The sequence below is a fragment of the Olea europaea genome, unplaced genomic scaffold (assembly GCF_002742605.1).
Source record: "Olea europaea var. sylvestris unplaced genomic scaffold, O_europaea_v1 scaffold959, whole genome shotgun sequence".
Classification (NCBI taxonomy): domain Eukaryota; kingdom Viridiplantae; phylum Streptophyta; class Magnoliopsida; order Lamiales; family Oleaceae; genus Olea; species Olea europaea.
The window spans coordinates 304390-325962 of record NW_019268088.1 but is presented as its reverse complement, the minus strand read 5'-3'; the positions used below and the strand labels follow the sequence as shown (position 1 = coordinate 325962).

At 32.8% G+C, this 21573-nt stretch overlaps 2 protein-coding genes across 7 annotated transcripts; both read left to right on the top strand.

Annotated features, from left to right (window-relative positions):
* Window positions 1–3821: 3821 nt before the first annotated feature.
* On the top strand, window positions 3822–12717 carry LOC111392667. Its single transcript, XM_023018044.1, has 4 exons — window positions 3822–4159; window positions 4585–4651; window positions 12448–12528; window positions 12667–12717. The coding sequence occupies exons 1-4, from the start codon at window positions 3822–3824 to the stop codon at window positions 12715–12717; spliced, it is 537 nt and encodes a 178-aa protein (XP_022873812.1).
* A 521-nt stretch (window positions 12718–13238) lies between these two features.
* Window positions 13239–19259, top strand: LOC111392679 (phosphatidylinositol N-acetylglucosaminyltransferase subunit C). Of its 6 annotated transcripts, XM_023018065.1 has the most exons (4): window positions 13534–15540; window positions 17078–17167; window positions 17944–18001; window positions 18186–19259. In XM_023018065.1, exon 4 carries the CDS (start codon window positions 18197–18199, stop codon window positions 19106–19108), a length of 912 nt encoding a protein of 303 aa, XP_022873833.1. In that variant the 5' UTR covers window positions 13534–15540; window positions 17078–17167; window positions 17944–18001; window positions 18186–18196; the 3' UTR covers window positions 19109–19259. The 6 variants fall into 6 exon arrangements, with proteins under 6 accessions (XP_022873834.1, XP_022873830.1, XP_022873832.1 ...); XM_023018066.1 differs by lacking the exons at window positions 13534–15540; window positions 17078–17167 and adding an exon at window positions 13239–13525; XM_023018062.1 differs by lacking the exons at window positions 17078–17167; window positions 17944–18001 and adding an exon at window positions 13239–13525 and having other exon boundaries at window positions 15373–15540.
* The last annotated feature ends 2314 nt before the right edge of the window (window positions 19260–21573 follow it).

Genomic DNA, 21573 nt, shown 5'->3' with positions numbered 1-21573 from the left:
TTCGGCACATCTTTTGAGTATTTGCGCTTTAGTCCTCCAACTTTCAATTGTCTTCATTTCAGTCCCTCTTCAATATTTTCTTCTTCCATTTGTTTTGCTTTGTCATTGAGCTCATACTTGGCATGTTTTCACTCTCGTTTTACATTTAGCTCAACTTTTCAATATTTGTACCTTTGGTCCTCGAACTATCAAATTGTTGCGTTTTGGTCCTTCTTCGGCTCTTTTCTCCTGAATTCCACAATTTTCATTGAATTACCTACAATGCATGAATTTAACTGGATTAAATCACAATTCAACCATTTTATCCATGTTTAAGTCATGTTTATGAACCAACTAAGTGTGTAAAAACACACTTATCAAATTCCCCAAACTTAAACTATTGTTTGTCCTCAAACAATGCAGTGACTCAGAGTTAAACAAACATGGCTTAATAGCTTGCCGTGTCTCAGGATTGGAACTTAGCAATACACTAGAACAATGTCAATATTGCAAGAAAAAAGTTATGATAAAAAGATTGAATGTTGTACAGTGCAATCGAACCTGAAGGCAGCGCCCAGGCTCTATGTTTCAGATTTTTTCCTGAAAGTTAGCGCTCAGGAGCCCAATCAATCGCACAGCCTAGGCGCCTCGCTGCCGCCAAATAGAGTTTTCAAGTGAAATTCATTTTTTTAAAAGTCCAACTCAACTAAAACACTTCCAAAACTTGAAAAAGAGAGAAATAAAATCCTGGAGAAGACAATTGGGGGGATTCACATATGGGGAGCCTCTTTTATTCATAAAAACACCTTAAAAATATTGGAGGGAGAATTCATAGGGGCAAAAGATCAAGAGATTGAATCTACTCATTATGAGGAAAACACATGCAATTGGAGATTGTAAGGCAGGATTGGATTCAAGGGAGAAAAACATCAAGCAATCCAAGTTTGGAAGCATAAATTGAAAGAGGAAGAAGATCTTGGTACAAGATTGATTTCTTATTCTATATTCTTATTCAAAATCCGATGATGTCTTCCATAATAACTTATTATTTTTCTTTCATTACTATGAGTAGCTAAATCTAATTTTAAGGTGAACAGTGTAACCAATTTGTGATTCTTTATTTTTTTTATTCAAGTTCATCTATGCATATGTATTGATTCTAATCATGTTCTCTGTGCTTTGAATTTTCTGGCCAATTATTCAATGATTTTGTGAAAAATAATCACGTAGAGATGCGGATTCTTTATTTAGACCACATATTAAAATCCGGTAAATTAATATAATATATAGAGATATCTATATTAATTACTGCGGTCATAAATGAATTCTTAGAACTATTATTTCGTTTAACTAAGTTTGATTCGCATAGAGATATGGAGTTGAAGTGGTTAAATAGGCTCAATGAAAACTCGAGAGTGGTAAATTGAATACAATAGGAGAATTCGACCGAACAGTACCTTAGATTTTATGAATCTTGATTTATGACTTAAAGGTAATCAATAGGTGAAATTGTTTCACCCTAATATCCATTTATTACTTGAATTCTCAGTCATTCTCTATGTGTATCCACGTATTGTTAGGTAGTTAGATTCAAAATCATAACAAATCATTATTCTTGTTTATTTTCATCAAATAGAAGTTAGAAATAATAAATTGAGTATTAAAGTATAATCCTCATGGAAAATTATAATTCGGACTCAAAATGTCGACTTTACTACTTGTTACGATCCGTGCACTTGCGGGATATAAAATCGACAAGTTTGTGGTGCCGTTATCGGGTACTATTACTATTAATTTTAGTTTTAATTTATTTTATTTTTAACAGTTATTTGATTTATTTATTTTCTTTTATTTACAGAAAAAAGGTGTTCGTTTTATGCTCCATATCCAAGACGATGATCTTAAACCGTTTGATTCAGAAATAGAACATACTTTCAAACAAAAAGGCAAATAACACAAACAAAAACAACAATATCAAATGACTGATAATCAACATATTCTTATTCCTATTCAGCCAATTGCACAAGTGGCTACAAAAGCAGCGGTATCACAAGAACAGCAGCATGAGCAAATAGAAATAAATGAAGGAGATTTGCCAGTCTAAATGTTCTGACACCTATATCAGCACCCACGTGCTCCAGCATTGTGTATCCAAATTTTGGGGTTAATAATTTTCAGATCAAGCCATATTGGATTAACTTGATGAACAACACTCTCCAATTTTATGGGTTACCTCATGAAAATTCGAACATTAATATCTCCAGATTTCTCAGGAACTGTCAAAACTTCCATGCTTTGGGAGTTAATGAAGATGCTAATAAATTGCGATTATTCTCATTTACACTAAGAGATGCTGCATTGGAATGGTTAGATGCGGAGCCTCATGGGAGTGTTATTACATGGAAAGAACTTACTAGAAAATTTTTCAACAAATTCTTCCCACTGACAAAAGTAGCTAAAATCAGATTAGAGATTCAAACATTTCAACAGAAAGATGGAGAAAGCTACCATGAAGCATGGAACAGATTTAATGAGCTGATGAGAAAGTGTCCAAACCATGAGATTACTATAGGCAATCAAGTGTAATACTTCTACACCGGACTTACACCGCTGTCAAAATCTCAAGTAGATGTCTCTGTTGGTGGGTCAATTATAGGAAAATCAGTGCAACAAACCTAAGACCTGTTTGAGTTAATTGCCACCCCACGTTCATTGTTCTCATCAGAACTATTGGTACCACCAAAAGCAGTTGGAATATATGAATAAGACAACATGACTTCCACAAATGCACATATTGATGCTTTAATAAAGCAGGTGGAAATACTTGTAAAATTGCAAACACGTGGAGCAAATGCAGTGATGGCTAGTTCAACTTGTGAGAATTGTGGGAAAAATCATGCTACAAAAAATTGCTTGATGCTTGCTTCTTCGGAGGAACAAGTAAATTTTATTCAAAATGGCTCCCATAATTTCAACTCATATGGGAACAATTTCCGCTAAGAAAGAAGACCAAGTTTGGCGAAGATGTTTCAACAATATGTGCAGAAGACGGACAAAATGTTCCAACAAATTGATACAAACTTTCAAAATCAATAGGCACCATCAAGAAACTAGAAACACAAATTGGTCAAATAGCGCAATAACTTGCAGAACACCTACAAGGGACATTGCCATGCAATACAATGATAAATCCTAAGGATCAGCTGATGGCAATTAAAGTAGTGGACTCCACCCAGGGCCTCCGTGAAAGTTAAATCATATGTATCCCTACTTCCTTTTTCCAAAGACTTTGAAAGAAGTCGACGGAGCAAAATATTCATGTCATAAATACAAAGAGTAAGATACAATCGCTAGAGATTACTATAGAGAGACCTAAAAGAAAAGATAACCAGAAAGTGAACAATGAAGCTACAGTAGTAGAAAAATCTGCACCAATCGCAACTAAAAATAGAGAAAGTACAAAGACATTAGCTGCCAAAGCACTAAGTCCGGGCAAAGCTTACATGCCTTATATTCCTTTTCCTTGAGGGCTTAAGAAGAACAAAAAAGACACAAGTTATGAAAATTTTCTCGATATTCTCAGAAAGCTTCAGATCAATGTTCCATTTGTTAATGCGATACTGCAAATTCCAATCTACGCAAAATTTTTGAAAGAGATGTTGACAAAGAAAGGAAAGCTTCTGGAGTTTGAAACTGTATGATTAATTGAGGAAAGTAGTGCAAGAGTTCTAAGCAAATTGCCTTCCAAATTGAACGATCCAAATAGTTTTACTTTACCAATTTCAATTGGAAATTCCTGTTCAATTAATGCATTGTGTGACACAGGTGCTAGTATCAACCTAATGTCGTATTCTGTTTATGGGAAATTTGGATTAGGTAAAGTCAGACCAACATCAATAACGCAGCAACTAGCTGATAAAACAATTTCAAAGCCACGTGACAAAGTTGGGGATGTACTCATAAAAGCAAAAAATTTAATATTTCTAGCGGACTTCATTGTGTTGGACATACCAAAAGATCGAGACATTCCAATTATACTGGGTCTGCCATTCTTAGCGACGGGACGAACCTTGATTGACATGGAAAAATGTGAGCTAATATTTGACGTGGAGGACAAACAAGAGATATTCAATAACTACACCCAATATGAGCAACCCTCAACATCAAAAGTTGTTATAAGGTAGATGAAGAAAAGCCACCTAATCAATGAGGTTGCCAGAAAAGAAAATCAAATTTTGGTGGACTTCTTTGTAGGGATAAAAAGGGAAATATCAAAATATGAAAAACCAAGGAAGGGTGCATAAACGAGAATTGCACAAAGTGCAAGGATGAAATAATTTGTTTCGAGCCACCGTAATCAATCTTGGCAACAAGTAAAGCTAATGACTTTAAAGAAGCGCTTTTTGGAAGGCAGCCTAAGCTTTTATTTTATTTTATTGATTTTGTTTTCAAAGTTCTAGAATAGTTTAATTTATAATTTATTCAAGATCAATCACCCATACCCCCTTCCACCCATAGGTCTTTGAGTAATTAAGTTGGTTATTAAATGTTTAAGCTAAGTAACCCTTGTTCCATGAGTTAAATTTTTCAAATTTGATTTTTCAGGAACATAACATCACGGAACACTCAAACCAACATGGACATGGAGAGAATGAGACAAATCTCAAGTCTGGTGGGAGAATGTGGAAGAAGAGTCAATCAAATGCAACACCAAGACACCACAACATCATGGACAATATTGACATTTCAGGAAAGTCCTACTGTCCCTTTAATTTAACATTAAGGACAATGTTTAGTTAAGTTTGGGGAAGTGAATTATTGATTACCTAATTACCTACCTAAAATTTTTGTGTGAGTTGGACAATTTGGCTTACAATTACGTTTTATTTTGAGATTTGGTGTTGATTTATGAACTGTGGATATGATGCATGCTTGATTGAAGTTTAACCTTGCAAAACTTGATATTATAAGTGCACTAAAATTGAATTTGACACTGTGATGAAACAGCTAATTCATTTGTTAGATAGGTTAATTTAATTGGACATAGATGCTTTACCTAAACCATAGTAAACTATTTATCCCTAGACCAAAGTTAGCATATTTTGAGGATGACTTTACAGCTGTAGAAAGATGCAGATGTGAAGTTTGATTCATGTGTGAAAACTGATGCGTGGATTGTCTTAAACTAACATAATAAAACTAGGCGAAAGTCTTTAGTTGGAGGTCAGTTTGTTTGAATAAGTGTGTGATGGGTATTGCACTAATCAAGGCATATATATTTGAAATCTAAAAACTTTTCTTTAAAGTCTTCATGACTCGAGTAATTAAGCTTGCAAGGGTATCTTAAAATCTAGTACCCTAAAGTCCTCTGACTTGGGAGTCATCGATCTAAAACACGCTACAGGTGTCATTTATAAGGCAATAATGCACTAATCAAGGTATATACATTTGAAGTCTAAAAACTTCTCTTTGAAATCTTCATGACTTGAGTAATTAAGCCTGAAAGGGTATCTTAAAATTTGGTACCCTAAAGTCATCTGACTTGGGAGTCATCGGTCTAAAACTTGCTACAGGGGTCATTTAGAAGGCAATCAAAGATGGTGCTGCACTTAAAACAAAAATTGGTTCTCTTTAAAGTTTTTTTGACTCGAGTCAGTAAGTCTGTAAGGGTTTTTAAAACCCGGTGCCCTAAAATGATCTAATTTGAGAATCATCGACCTAAAGCCTCTACATGAATCATCTAGAAAGCTTAATGGAGAGAATAAAAAAAAATTGGGAAAAATAGAAAAAGAAAGTGCATGAAAAGAGCAAAGCACTAAACGTCTTGGTTGAGCCCTAACACTTATTTTAGGGAATTTAACTTTTGATGAAAGATAATTAGCTAGTTGAGTCGTGGTGGTCAAAGCAATCAAATAATTGGAGAATCTCTATTCACTGAAGTGTTGACTTGCAACTAGTAACGTTCACATGAACTCAAGAGGGTAGGGGTAGTAATAAAATATTCAATCTTAGATTACATACTGGGAATGAGTGAAAAAGTGTACATTGCGGGTGTATGAATCACACGAGAAATGTAAGGATATATTTGACCACAAAGGGTCGAGAATCGAAACAACTTGTACAGTCATGGTTGATTCGCACTGGAAGAGTAGATATTAATTTGGTATTGTGACTTGAAGCATGTTTGTGGAATAAACATCAAAATCTCGAATCCAAAGGTAAAAAGCTTGATTGTTCAACCAATTATCCTTTGCATGTTTGTGTGTTCGTAGTTATTTAGATGATAATTTTGTTTGAGGACAAACAAATGTTTAAGTTTGGGAGTATTTGATAAGTGTATTTTATACACTTATTCAATGCTTTAAAATGATGATATTTAGTTGCTTCTCAGATAAATTATAGTCTAAATTATTACATTTGGTGCTGAATAGGTAAATTTCAATTACGGTACAAGAAATTGAAGGAAATAAGCAAAAGTGGACAAATTAGAGAAAAATGGCTAATTGTAAGAGGTCTAAAGTTTAGGGACTAAAATGAAAATACGTAAAAGTTGTGTCGAACCTCACGATGAAGATTCAAGAGTGCTCAGAGTCAATTGGATAAAGAAAGACATCAAAGGGATGAAATATAATCAGAGTATGATCACACATCAAGTTCCAACCGAAAAAATTTATATACCATTTTCAAACTCATATTGAAACCCTTTTTTACGTGGTAAATAATCAAATTTGAAAATGATATCAAGAGCAAAATTATAGCCCTTTGAGTTAGCTTTTCAACACATCTTAAATCATCTCAATCGGACATCGAAAGAAAAAGTTATGATAAAAAGATTGAATACAGTGCAGTGCAATCGAAACTGATGGCAGCGCCCAGGCGCTATGTTTCTGATTTTTCCCGAAAGTCAGGGCTCAGGCGCCCAATCACAGCGCCTAGGTGCCTTGCTGCTGTCAAATAGGGTTTTCAAGTGAAATTCATCTTTTTAAAAGCCCAACTCAACTAAAACTCTTCCAAAACTTGAAAAAGAGATAAATACAACCCTGAAGAAGACAATTGGGGGATTCACACATGGAGACCCTCTTTTATTCATAAAAACACCTCAAAAATATTGGAGAAAGGAGAAAATTCAATGGGCAAAAGATCAAGAGATTGAATTTAGGAGAGAATTCAAAGGACAAAAGACCAAGAGATTGAATCTACTCATTAAGAGGAAAACACATGCAATTGGAGATTGAAAGGCAGGATTCAAGGGAGAAGAACATCAAGCAATCCAGGTTTTGAAACATAAATTGGAAGAGGAAGAAGATCTCGATGCAAGATTAGTTTCTTATTCTATATTCTTATTCAAACTGTGATGTCTTCCATAATAACTTCTTATTTTCTTTTATTACTGAGTAGCTAAATCTAATTTTAAGGTGAACAATCTAACCTATTTGTGATCCTTTATTTCTTTTATTCAAGATTCAAGTTCCTTTATGCGTATGTATTGATTCTAATTATGTTCTTAATGCTTTGAATTTTCTGGCCAGTTATTCAATGATTTCATAAATAATTATTATATAGAGATGCGGATTCATTCAATGATTTCATAAATAATTATTATATAGAGATGCGGATTCTTTGTTTAGACCATATATTAAAATCCGATAAATTAATATAATGTTTAGAAATATCTATATTAATTACTGCGATTATATATAAATTCTTAAAACTATTATTTCATTTAACTAAATTTGATTCGCATAGAAATATGGAGTTGAAGTGGTTAAATAGGTTTAATGAGAACTCGAGAGTGGTAAATTGAATTCAATAGGAGAATTTGATCGAATACTATCTTAGATTTTATGAATCTTGATTAAATACTTAAAGGTGATCAATATGTAAAATTGTTCCGCCCTAGTATTCATTTATTATTTGAATTCTCAATTATTTTTTGTGTGTATCCACGAATTGTTAGATAGTTAGATTCAAAATCATAACCAATCATTGTTCTTGTTTATTTTCATCAAATAAAAGTTAGAATTAATAAATTAAGTATTAAAGTATAGTTCTCGTGGGAAACGATAATCCGGACTCAAAAAGTCCACTTTATTACTTATTACAATCCGTACACTTGCAGGATATAAAATCGACAACAGTCACCATCATCTTTCTTACAATGCAACCAGTCACCATCATCTTTCTTACAATGTTGCCAATTAACTAAGCACTACATATTTAAATCCAGTAAACAACAATTGGAGCATTCGTCTGAAATCTCTAAACCCTCTTTATTATCTGAATATTTAGTATTAATTCTTTTTTCGGATTGTACGAAAATTGCACTAAATTAGGTCAAGAGAGGAAATGTCTATTTTTATTAGTAACCAAAACATAATTGCATCATTTTATTTTTCATAAAAATGAATTTTTTTGGAGTGTTTGGCTGATATGGAAAATATTTTTAATATTTAATCATATTTTCCTAAAAAAAAAAAGGGTGCCGATATTTATATTCACAGTTTTTATATATGCATCCCACTCTATATACCTCCCTAATAAAATATTAAAATTTAAAAAAATTATTATTTTCATCCACGTCAAATTTCAATATTTTTCTTATTAAATTCATTCATTTAAATATTATAGATTCATACAAATTTTATATATTCATCTCAATATAAATACATTCCTAATATAATTTCAAATTTTTTTAAAAAATCACTACATTCATTCAATCACTATCAACATTTAATCTGATACTTACTTTTCATTTTCTATATTGTCATATCGATGCTTTAATATTTGGTTATAAAGGTTAGCAAATCTTTTTTCTTGAATGTATAGGATTCTATCAAGAATATACTACTCAAGCAACTAAACAAATCAATCCTAAAATCATATATTAATAATTTTTTTTGCTTATATGCTCGAATTTTGGTTGTTTGTGTTTAATTTTTGTTTCCTTTTGTGATTTAAGATTATTTGGACAAATATTGAAACTTCTTTTGAAATTTCTCGTATATTTTCATCTGTCAAACCAATACTTAAAAAGCACAAAAAATAATATTTCATTTTTCATATCATAAAGGAATTATAACTCTAATAATGTGTTGATTTTTTGGTAGTTTGTGTTTTAGCTGATAATTTTAAGTTTATTTCCTTTTTAATGTAAGAATATTTGGACAGATACTGAATCTTATTTTAAAAATTTTCTTATATTTTCATCTGTCAAATCAATACTTAAAAAAGTACAAAAAATAATATTCAATTTTTCATAACACAAAAAAATTATAACTCTAATAATATGTTTTTTTTTCCCGTTGAAGATGATATTTTATTATTAATAGAATTTTAGTTAAACATGAACTCTAAAAAAATATAAAAATGTCTAAAAGAATTTATGAAAATAAATATTAGTGGATGAAGTTAGAACAATATATTTTTATTTAATTTTATATATATATATATATATATATATATATATATATGCGATTGAACATGTCTACAGCCCATGTCCAAATCCATAATCCCATTTTGCATGTAGGAATGAACTTTCTTATTTCTTTGGACCAAGGTTTGTTGCCACAGTTGGATAGAGCCCAATGAAGTCCAATGCTGGCAGAACTTTTCATCACAAAGGCCCAATTTTTTTCTAACTTTCTAAATGCCCAAGCCCAGCTAAGAAGTGAAGCCCATTACTTTGCACAATACCATAATTACAATTCATGATGTGGAAATTACTTAATTCCAAGGATTTAAAGATGACAATTCAAAATTTTGGAATGAAGTTTCAATTATTCACAAATAAGCTATCAATATAATACAAACCCTAACTTTAAATCATTTTTCTTCTCCCTCTCTACCTTTCTCTGTTCTCTCTTCTACGCAGCGACTCATTCAAACTCCGGCAACCAACGACGAAGGAGTTGTGCAATCCGTCAACGTAGCGTTGCGACGATTTTAGGTTTTTCTCTCTTTCCAATCTGAGGACGTTGTTAATATGGGCAATAGTATCATGCAATGGTGGTGAGGCGGTGATTTGGGGATTATTTGGTAGACCTGGTGGTTGTGGTCGCAAGAAGATGTGGTGGCTCTATGCACGGCATTGTCGAACATCGTCTTTACACGCCAATAATTGTTGGTGGATGTGATGGTGCAGCACCTCCAAATCTAGATACCTAGATTTTGAAATATTATCATTTCATTTTCTCTTAAAATCATAAATTCGGAAGCGATTAAATTTTCCTTCAATACAATGGATATCATTAACTTCATTTATGAACATAACTTGTAGAAAACTTTTGCACTTAAACTTTTGCACTTAAATTTGAAAAAAAGCAATAAGATTAAATGTTAACTTTTCTTTTTTAAAAATAAGTCAATGTTTACATATATCGGTACTGAGTCCATCGCGCCGCAAGTAGTTGTCTCAAATCCTCTTCTCTTCTTCATTTGAAAATGGGAACGAATAACGTGGGATGAATTAATGTCTAGTGAGCAAACCTCATGCATATAATGCATGGTTATGATATGCACATGAATTACATTAAAACAAAAAGCATTTTTCAATATGTATCCCTTATTTTCATTTCTTTAAAAACTTAACATTTGGAATCTAATCAAGTCTTACTGGTAGCACAACAAAGCGGTTAACACTAACATTGAACATTGGTCGGGTGTGCCGGTTCCCCTGCCCATTTCTCACTCACACCTCTCATAACATAGACATACACCTCGTAATAAAAATATTTGGGATACATATCTTTTAAAAACATTCATTGGCTCCTGACATTTGGGAACTTTTTATTCCTTGAAATTTCATATACGCTTATGGATGCATTGACATGCATGAATATGTAATAAAAATCATTAATAACATAAAATGTAATAGTCAAGATCACGTAATAACAGATTTTATACATTTATTAATGTAACGTGTGCATGAAGATTGTGAGAGGTTTATTTACCTGAAATCCTTAACAATTTAGTTTTAGCATACAAGACATAGATGTTTGTAGCAATCCACAAAATGAATTTGCCGAAGAGTCCTAGATCACTACCATTTAATATGAAATTCTGACATACTTAATTTATATAACTATGCAGACATATCCTTAAATATCAATACCCTTATTATTATTATTATTATTATTATTATTATTATTATTATTATTATTATTATTATTATTATTATTATTATTATTTTACATATTTATTTATAACTCGTAGATAACAATATATTACATAGACAATTTTAAATGGGAGCATGCGATAAACATTGTGGCGTGCAAGTTGTGAAAATAAGATTATGTGCTAAGGTTCGTTTACTTCATCATTTCACACTAACCATCTAATAAATATCAATAAATCATGAATATTCACTATTAATTATTCTAGAAGATTATGTAAGCACATATAAACCAAAATGTCTCCATGTTCTAACTATTATTAATAAATAATTTGTATAAATCTCAGCTTATAAAATCATATCAATTGAATCTCAACAATTTCTAACAAAGCGTGTACCTAGAGACGTGGATTCATTTTTATATTTATTTTTCTTTATATGTTATATATAGATATTGGGCATCAAGTTATGAAAATAAGTATTTCATATCAAGAATGATAAAGAACACCTCTTTGAACACAATAGATCTCCAAAAGGCCAATATTTAATCTAAAAATTATATGTTATAGAAAATTAATGATAAACATTTATATTTATCATTAAGGAAATCATAAATTAGAATATAACAAATACAGAATGCTAACCTCAAAATTAATGAAAAGCGTGAAGAATTATGAAGTTTCCAGTATCGATAACTCTCGTCCGTCTCCTTTTGGTGTGGTGTAGGATTGAAGTATAGGAAAAATAATTTAGCTATAGAAAGGTCAAAACAATAAATAGTGATTGGGAGGGATTAAATTGGAAGATTTATGCAATGTGAATTTTAAATTAGTAAAATCTTGACTTTCATTCTTAGATAAATAAAATATGGTAAATTTACAAATAAAAACTCTTTGAAATTTGCTCCATTGGGAGATAATGCCCCGATTATTGACTTTCTATTAATTAAATTAAATAATATTAAATTTACTTATTATAAAAAGTCTTGAATTTTTCCATTCATATGTAGATTAATTTTCGTAATAATAGTACGTTATAAAACCGTAGACATATTAAATAACACGTTTTACTCTTTGTTTCATTAAAATTAATCCCAATAACAATAAAATTATTTATTAAGTACACACTAAATAAACATTAACAAAACACAAACATCTATCAAGTAAATCATATGTGGCGTTACTCATACATAATCTATTCGAATATAGTAATTATGAGAATGAAGCACGTGGTATTACAGTTGGTGTGGTGCAGGGGGCTATGGTAGTGGTGGTCAATTTTGGGCGGTTGTATGGTGGTGGTTGATTTTGCTGTTGTTGGCAATGGTTATGATAGTTTTTGTTGGTGGTGTGGTGCAGGCTCGTAATGGTCTTTGTTTTGGTTGGTATTGTGGTGGTTGTGTGGCTACTGTCGATTTTTTGTTGTTGGCATTGGTTGTGGTGAGGCAAGGGGGGTGGTCGATTTGGAGGTGGTAGGTGGTTGTTGGAGCAGGATGTAGCGGTGATGTATGTGGTGGAGCTGCTGGCGATGGTGGTGACGATGTTGATCTGGCGACAATTTTTGTGTAGTGGTTGCAGGTGGAGGTGGTGACGGTGGTTGTGTTGATCGACGATGCTAGAGGCGGTTGACGATGGTGATGACAGTGGTGTTGGTGAGGGTGGTCACAAGTGGGGGCGGCAGTGGTGGTGGATAAACTATGACCTTAAAATTTGATAACTTTTGATTGAAATATAATTTATGTTCAACGAATTTGAAAATCTGTGATCGATAGATAAACTGTGATTCGTAATTTTTTTAATTTGTGACAAACGAAATAGATTGTGATCTATAAAATTTTTGATTTGTAACCAATGAAATAAGATGTGCCTATAAAATTTTTGATTTGTGATCTCAAAATAATCTGTGACCTACAAATTTTTTAATTTTTGACCTCGAAAGTCGAAACAATTTATGATCAATTAATTTGATAATATGTGACCAACAAAAAAATTGTGACTTATAATTATGTTTATGTGACCTTAATTGTATAATTGTGATCTTATTAAATTTAATTAATAAACATTTTTAATTAATTAGTTAATAGCTGAGTTTTAAATTTTGAAACTTTATCACCTGAAAATTTAATTTGTGATACTTGATCCATGACTTTTGATTTTTTCCCATTCGTCACTCTATTTCAACCCATTCCAATTCCATCCATTCCCCAATTCTACCCGTTGCCCATTCCGTGGCGTCAGCCTCCGCGGCGCCGCCCACTCCTTCCAGTCCCGTCTTCCCCAGCGCAGTCTCAACCTCCTCCTCCCCTGCTCTCCGACTGTCCCTGCTGTTCGAGCCCTAGACGGCTAGACCGTAGACGCACTTGCAGCAGCAGAAGCAGACGTCGGCGATTTTTCGGAAGCCGGCGACTCTAAAGTTTGATCCTGATATAAAAAAGGGGTGGGCTTTTTTTTTTTTTTTTATCTTTTATTGAGCTTTATTTTGAACTTTCACTTCGATTCTCTCTGTTTTTCTTGAAATGTATGTTTTTATTTGTGTGTGGTTTTGTTGAAATTCGCTCACTTCTTTTTCTTGTTAGAAAGTTCGAATTTTGAATTTTTTTTTTTTTTAGTCTTCTTTACATCTTTAACTATTGATTCTTCCTGTTATCTTGATTATTCTTGTATGTGGGCATCTATTGTGTTTTGAAATTCCTCACAAATTTGAGGTTTTCAGAAGATGGTGGTCTGTTTTGTTCTCCTTTTTTATTTTAATTTAGGATTTATGGTATCTTTGGCAATGGAGTGTTTTAAATTTTTCATTTACTGCTTTATGCTCAAGTCTAAAAAATGGGGCTGGACTTTCATATTTTTTTAACATTGCTTAAATCTTACAGTCTTGGTGAATTTTCAATTTTGAAGTGAGAATTCTGGAAATAGTATTGCTCTATGAAATTGTGAAATTTTATTGCCCTGTGAATGTGAATTGCTTATAGTATTGCTATGTGAATTGCCCTGTGAAGTGTGAATTGCTTTGTTTTTGCTTCCAGTATATTTTGATTTTGTTTCTATCATTTTGAATTACTCCCAGTAGTAATCAAAGTATGGAAACTCGCAAGAAACAAGTGTAATATATGAACTGTGTCATTTTTAGTGTTGTTGTAATATTGTTTTATATTTTTATCATCATTAAATCCATGACCAAAAACTCGACGTTCGGCGATGATAAAATTTGTGCCCTCGCCGAACGAATATCCTGGCTCCGCTTCTGCTTTAACCATTATTTTAATAACAGTCTGGCATGGTTTGATCAAGTTTTTCATCATAATTATTTTTGTAGCATCACCATATTTTCAATGTCATAGTTCTTATTTAAACTGTTATTTTCAAATTATCATATCTTAGCTTAAAAATGCATTTTTTAAAATTCTGTGACATTTTTGAAATTTTGAGAAGGTTAAAATTCAAAGATTAATCTCACTACTTCATATTGCCTTGTTGGCAAATTAATGAATTGTTGTTACTTGCCTATTTAATAAATTTCAGCCCATGCGTCCTAAATTCCTGAATCCGCCCTCCAACTCATAAAAATTCAAGACTAGTAGCTTATTCTGTTTGTGCTGTTGTACAAAACCTGTTCAATTTTTAATATTAGGGCTTGTCTTAAAAATTGGATTTTAAAGTAAGTGGTTGTTTGACATGTAAAGAGAGGTGCAGGTTTCAACAGATCGAATTGGATTCTAAGTTTGTTTGGTACTATTTTGATCTGTTTTCCATTTCCATGCTGGAACTGCATCTCTGAAATAAAAGTATGTTTCTTTGTTCACCTAAGTGAAAGTTAAACTGTCATCTTCCAGTGTCTTTTGCGGCAATGCAAATTGTAGGTAATTTTTTTAGGATTCTGTCATTTAAGCAAAGGAAAATTGATCTATCATATAGTTCTGCGGCTAAGGGTCTATAGTTGGACCACTTTTATAGAAGCACCATGAATGGGATGAAGTTTTTGCATATTCATAGTTTGAATTGTTCTGGTCACAACAGCAAAGTTTTTCCCTGCCTCATGAGTTGAGTTGAGCATTTTCGCTTCTCATTAAGTGCTTAATATGGCACCCTTGAAACTTTTTACTGCCTTACTTTTTATTCTGAAGCCAAATTAAGAAAAGCAATAGATTAGTGCTTAGCATATGCTAAGAACTTGCATATGCTTGTTGCTCGGTTATTTGTCAACTGTGTTATTGCATTTCTCATTGTATGTATTGCATTTGTTGATGGGTTCCAATGAACTTTTTTCTTACGTTTTGTACGAAGGAAAAATTTCACATTGCACGTATAGAGGTGTTAAAAAGGGCCGTGTTGGGGCTGATGTTTTCTGCATGATGAGAAGTCAGTGGTCTGGCTCGTTTGAAAACTACATTAATGGGCTGTGTATTGGGGTGGTATCATAGAGAATGAGCAACAATATTAAATGCAATGCAGGTACAAATATTACGAATTTGTTCTGTGTAACTATTGGGGCTTGGCGTGGTCCATGCCTGGATAGACCACTGGTCTAGTTTTCAGTTTGCCTTTGTTGTTTTCAGTACCACTTGTTTTCAGGAACTCGATCATTATGGTTTAAAATTTATGCCATGAAATATCCAAAAAATGTCTGCCCGGACCATTTATTTGGACCTTTTAAATTCTCAAAAAATTCTGCTGAATATCATCAGCTTGGCGAATAACTAGGACCGTGATGAGCATTTAGACAGACATATTAAGATTGATGCCTAAGAATTTTGGAAGGTGATACTTGGGAATGGATTTATTGTTGGGGGATATTTGAGGGCAGCAAGTTTTTTAGTTGCCATGTCAAATTAAGCAAGCAGCATGATAAAAAATTTATTCTAAGGGCTAAATTTATTATTTGTGTTTAATATAATATTAATATGTAATTTATATGTTAATTTGATTGAATTTTTCTTTCCTGTTAGATATCATTCTACTCATTTAACACCTTCCTTGTTTGTGGATCCCTTGCACGTCCATAGCTCATAATTGATGGAGATTCCTCATGAAATGATCATCTTAGCATTCGTTACACATTGGATATGCAAGTTTCTTGATGGTTGCAATGTTGTCGCAACATCAATTTATGTAGGTGACCTGATCACTAAGTAGAACTCAGTCATGGTATATTTGTCCCTAGGATTTTTACAGTACTCGCAGTAGTGTCCATCATGAACTTCACATACGGCTTTTGTAGGAGGAATGCAAAACCACTTTGATTTTTCTCGACTTACTTAGATGTAGAGAATTCTGGGACAGTTTGAGTCGAGCACATAGCAACCTTAGATTTAGTAACTGATGAACCGCTTGAAAGTAACTTGAGAGGAACAGGAATTATGCCATTCTCAGCAGAATAGTATTGAAGTTTTTTATGAGTAGGAATTTGTGAACCGGATTAGTGTCCTGCTCTGTTTCTTAGTTAACCATGTCATTGTAGGGGACTAGGGGTTGAGGTAGCAAATATTGAACTTACCATGGAAATTAACAAAGGAATTATTTTTTTAACTTGTTTATTCATCACATTCTTAATTTTAATATTTCATTGATCAAAATTTTTATCTTTAATTATAATTTTTGTCCAAAATTATTATTAACGTAATTTAAAATGAGATCACATTTTTTTTAATTACTAATTTATTTAAAAATATAATGAAGAAATGAGTTTTTTCCTTTATCTTCATAATATTTTTTAATGAAGACAGTTTTTACTTTATCTTCATAATAAGATCAATTTATATTAATTTTAAAAGAAGACAATATCGGGTTGGTCCCAATATCACCACAATCTCCAATCTTCAAACTCACATCTCGGCACCACCCAAACTCTGGGAAATTGTCGCCACCACCCTCCATCCCTGCGGCAAACCCCACAGACTCAAAGCCTGAAATTCCTACCCTGCACTTCAGTTTCTTCCTTCTCTTTAGGGTTTCAATGTTCTTTATTACTAACTCGAGTACACCCTCTTAGAGTCTTCAAGAAAGAAAAATCAGGTCGGAACAATCAAATTCAATCACTAAAAGAACTAACGATCGCAAGAAAAGTACACATATTAACAAGGTACAGATTTCCTTTCGTTTATTTTTATTTTTATTTTTTTCGTTTTCTTTACATTTTAGTGAGATATATTGAATGCTTCTTGTGAAATTTTTTAGACAGATGAGGAAAGAGGTGAAAGAAAGGATATTTTTATGTCTAGGTGATTGCATGTTAGTCATTTAAAGAGTCACAACTTGTCCAAGGTTGAGCGAGTAAAAAATTTACACAACAAATCTTAATCAAGGCCTTGTCAACTAGATTAAATTGTCTAAAGGCCTAAGTTTTATGTGTTTTGGATCTCTGCTATCATCTCCTTGGTTTGTAAGTAGCCTAATAACTCTCTCATGCTTTTAAAACCATATTGATTGCCCCAATCCGTCAACATGATCTGCCTAATGATGTTAAATCTTTTCATCTCCAAAGATAATTGACAAGGTTTTGAAATCACCAATGAGTTATTTCTAAACCATAGGGAACTCGGTGGGAACATAGAAAGAGCAGCTATGAAATGGTGTAACTCTATCTCTCCAAAGTATATGGGACCATAGAAGATGGTTTGTCCTTGCGTTAAAACAGAAATTTTGTCAAGAGTAAGAAGGAAATTTCACGTTAAATTAAAAATAGTTTTGGGAAACAAATTTCGTATATCAATTGATGGCAGCTATTTTTAGATAATGACTAATGTATCTAGCACTTAGTATTGATCTCCTTCAACGCTTCTCTCTCACCGATTGATTTACTTTCCAGTCTAACATAACTTACGACGTATATCTGTTTTATCTGGTTTCCTATCACAGGCTTACTTGACATAACCTACAGATGTACATTTAGGTACGAGGGGGACTTGCCGTCTTGGTATGCAGATTCACATTATTTACTCTGATTTTGTGGACAACCATTTTATGCCAATGCTCTTTTGTTTGAAATGAACATCTTTTATTTCTTCCATTTTCTATGGGAAAGAAGGCTTTCATTATCACTGTGTTTTGCTTTCCACATGAAACCTAATTGCCTTTTTCTGCTTCATGCTAAACTACAGAGTCTGTTAGAATGGAAGCTAGCATTGGTAGGAGGTCTTCTCCAACCCGATCGAAATGGAGAAAAGTTGCTTATGGAGGGATGCAGCCTGGATTTGAAGACAACCACACCGACGAATCTTTCCTGGAAGATATGATTATGAATGCCAGTGTTGTTAAAAGGGACTTGTTAAAGGTGATGCTAGACTCAGTTTCTATCTCTCAATACGTGTGCATTGTTGCTCTTGTGGTCCTGGTCTGGACCTACACCCTCAGATCTACCTTCAATGAAAACTCTCTCATGCTTCTTGATGTTATCCTTCTTGGAGCAGGATTCTTTGTTTTTCTGTTAACTGCCGAAATGCTATCTTTTGATCTTCTCCTCAGTTATGTTCTTAAAATCTTCTTTTTTATAACTGGTTTATATGTCTTGTCTCCTATTTACCACACATTGACCCGGTCCATAAGCTCGGATTCCATCTGGGCATTAACAGCTTCGCTTCTCATCCTCCATCTCTTTCTGCATAACTACTCTGGTTCCACTGTGAAAGCTCCTGGAGCTCTAGAAAATCCAACCTTTACAAGCAACATCTCCCTTAATGCTTCTATCGTGGCTTCACTTTTAATTGCCTCTCGCCTTCCATCAAGGCTTCATGTTTTTGCTATTGTGCTATTCTCCTTGCAAATTTTCTTATTTGCTCCATTGGTCAGTTATTGTATAAAGAAATGCTCTTTTCGTTTGCATCTATGTTTTTCTTTTGGGTTAATGGCTGCAACACTGCTTTTCGTTTATAGGTTGCATGGATTACTTTTTGTGTTATTGTTGGGTGTTTTGGTTTTTGTAAATTTAGTGGGTCCTTATTGGCTCATTAGGATTCAAGAGTACAAGTTTGAGATCAATGGACCCTGGGATGAGGCTAAGCTCTGTTTTAACATAACAGAATGAAACTTTTATTTGTTGGGACTTCTTGAAATGTTGAGAAGGAAAAAATTTTGTACACCTTCATGGTTTTCAAGTTTTTCGTACTTATTTTCTGCTGGAATCTGTGTGTAACACCAAAAGAAATTCCTATATTAGACCTTATTGTTCATTTGAAGTTTTTTTTTTTTTCTTTTTTATTATTATTATTATTTTGATTTGTTTATAAAATCTTTAGTCTACTTTTTATAATTATTTTTAGGTGTTTTAGTGTGAGGCTGTTACTTGATCTAGTGCAAGGATTTATCTCAAATGTTTCATGGTTTACGACCTTGGCTGGGTGGATTAAGATTTATCTAGTCGACACCTTGCTATATCCATGGTGAAATTTTATGTTTATCTAGTAAAAAAGCAATAGTAAGAGACTGTTTTTGGGTCTATGAAAGATGAGGGAAGCAATGTAGAGTAAGGTGGCACATGAAGCAAAACTGTATTTCCCTTGCAGAATTAGAGCTAATTGTAAAATTTATGTTCTGGTCAATACACTTTAGAATTGAATTTTGTTGCTCTTTTAGGTTGTCAATACATCTTCTATGAATGGTTACAAAATTAGTTTATGTAATCTAGAAATTGTCGAGAACAGAGAGTTTCCTACGGGTATGCTCCTTCAATCTGTCTCGATTCCTCTGGTTGGAGTTTTCGGACTACTCTTAGGAGAAGAATCCCTTCACTACACTTCTTAAGTAAAGGGACCTACGAACTCACTCATAAGGAGAGCTCATTAAGCAGGTCTTTCGAGCCATCTTGGCTTGTTCACGCACACCGAAATGGGAGGTTTCCTTTTCGACTGGTTAATGCCGTAGTTGATAGCCTGCCTCGGGAGTTCAGTTTCACAAGGATCCCTGCAACAAGCTCCATATAGAAGTATAACACGGGCTGGAATTTAGGGTGAATGAAATCAGGTGCAAGATGTATATTGAAATGAATATAACCACTTAGCCTAGCCTACAAATAGGGGAGTGAAGAGATAGGCTGATGTGTTATGAAATAATAGGGGGTTTTTGTTTTAATTTTTCAAATTGTTCAATCATGCGTCGACAATTATTCTATTTGGATTCGAGTCTGGATGTATGGCATGATTGATATTGAAATAAATACTGACATTTGTGTCGGCTGCTGTACTAACTCGTGTATCTCTCTGATATTATTCTGCCAATGCATACACCAGAAGAAGACCACTTATCGTGAAACTATCTGCATCTAGAAAATTAAGATTTCACTTTATATTATAATTAAATTTTCTAAGTTTGTTGTTGTTAATAGTTAGCATTATAGAGGAAATTTTTGTCTTCAGTCTCATTTTTTGAGGGGAAAAAAGAGCTTTGCTTGATGTAAATAATTTTTTGAACATGAAGGTGTCCTACATTCACATGGGGTGGGGTTCGTTCAAATATTTTATTCGAGTGGGCTCTACTCATGTGAATGTACGGAATGTACAAATAGTGTTATCCAAAAAAAAAAATGCGAGCAAAACTTCTAATGGAAAAGTACCTTGTATAACAGTCCATTCAATTTTTAATAGGGTTTTTTAACGCTTTAAGGAATATTTTCAATTAAGTCCTCATCATTTTTACATTATGATCAGTCATCTATTAATTAACAAAATATGTCTTAGTTAACGTTCAAAAATTATGTTAGGATAACAATTTTTTTGACGACAACTAGTCTTGGAAAAGCTCTGAGGAGTTTTTACATTTAAGTCTTTAGAGTATCTTCAAAAGATTCTTTGAATATTAGATGTTCTTTACAAAAGACTTTTAAATTACATTGAAATTTAAAGATTGCTTTTGGTTCTGCAAATTTTTTATAATTAAATGCATTCAAAATATTTCAATTTTCAGCGGTGAAAATAATATAATAATTTTGAGGAAAGTTTTTGAAAATAATAAATGTTTTTTGAAAATAGTAAAATTATGTGCTAAATATAAAGAATTTGTTAAAAATTTTAAATATTTTTATTCTTTAAATTGTCGAATATATTATATAAAAATAGAGATTTTCTTGATGTTCTTTCCATATTTTCATTATATTAGGATCAATTTTCCATTAATTAGCATAACATGTCTTGTTTAACGCTAAAAAATATGGCTAGCCTAATGTGTAACTAGCAGAAGCGTTACGAGTGTGGTAAATTATACGGTGTTGCTGCTCTATCAGGGTGGGGTCACCGAATACTCACATACAAGGAGTGGTGCATTTTTGGGTATTATTTTAATGAGATCGAGACCCACTTCACGTGAGTAATCAGTACAAAATTTGGTACAGATAGAATGATGGAATAATTTTATCCTGATTTATAGAAAAGTATGCTGCGTTATGAGCTGGTCCAGATTCAGCTCATTTCCCACTGTGTGATTGCTATCCATAAAAGACACATTTCAATAAATCTATAGCTTTAAAAATTTAGCTTAGAGCCTATTTAAGCTCTATTT

Coding starts and splice junctions, on each gene's coding strand:
- LOC111392679 (XM_023018062.1), top strand. CDS start 15,513: ATGAGCAACAATATTAAATGCAATGCAG. Junction 15,541..18,185: donor CAATATTAAATGCAATGCAG/GTACAAATATTA, acceptor GCTAAACTACAG/AGTCTGTTAGAATGGAAGCT.
- LOC111392667 (XM_023018044.1), top strand. CDS start 3,822: ATGTCGTATTCTGTTTATGGGAAATTTGGATTAGGTAAAGTCAGACCA. Junction 4,160..4,584: donor ACATCAAAAGTTGTTATAAG/GTAGATGAAGAA, acceptor TTGATTTTTCAG/GAACATAACATCACGGAACA. Junction 12,529..12,666: donor TGTTGTTGGCATTGGTTGTG/GTGAGGCAAGGG, acceptor TAGTGGTTGCAG/GTGGAGGTGGTGACGGTGGT.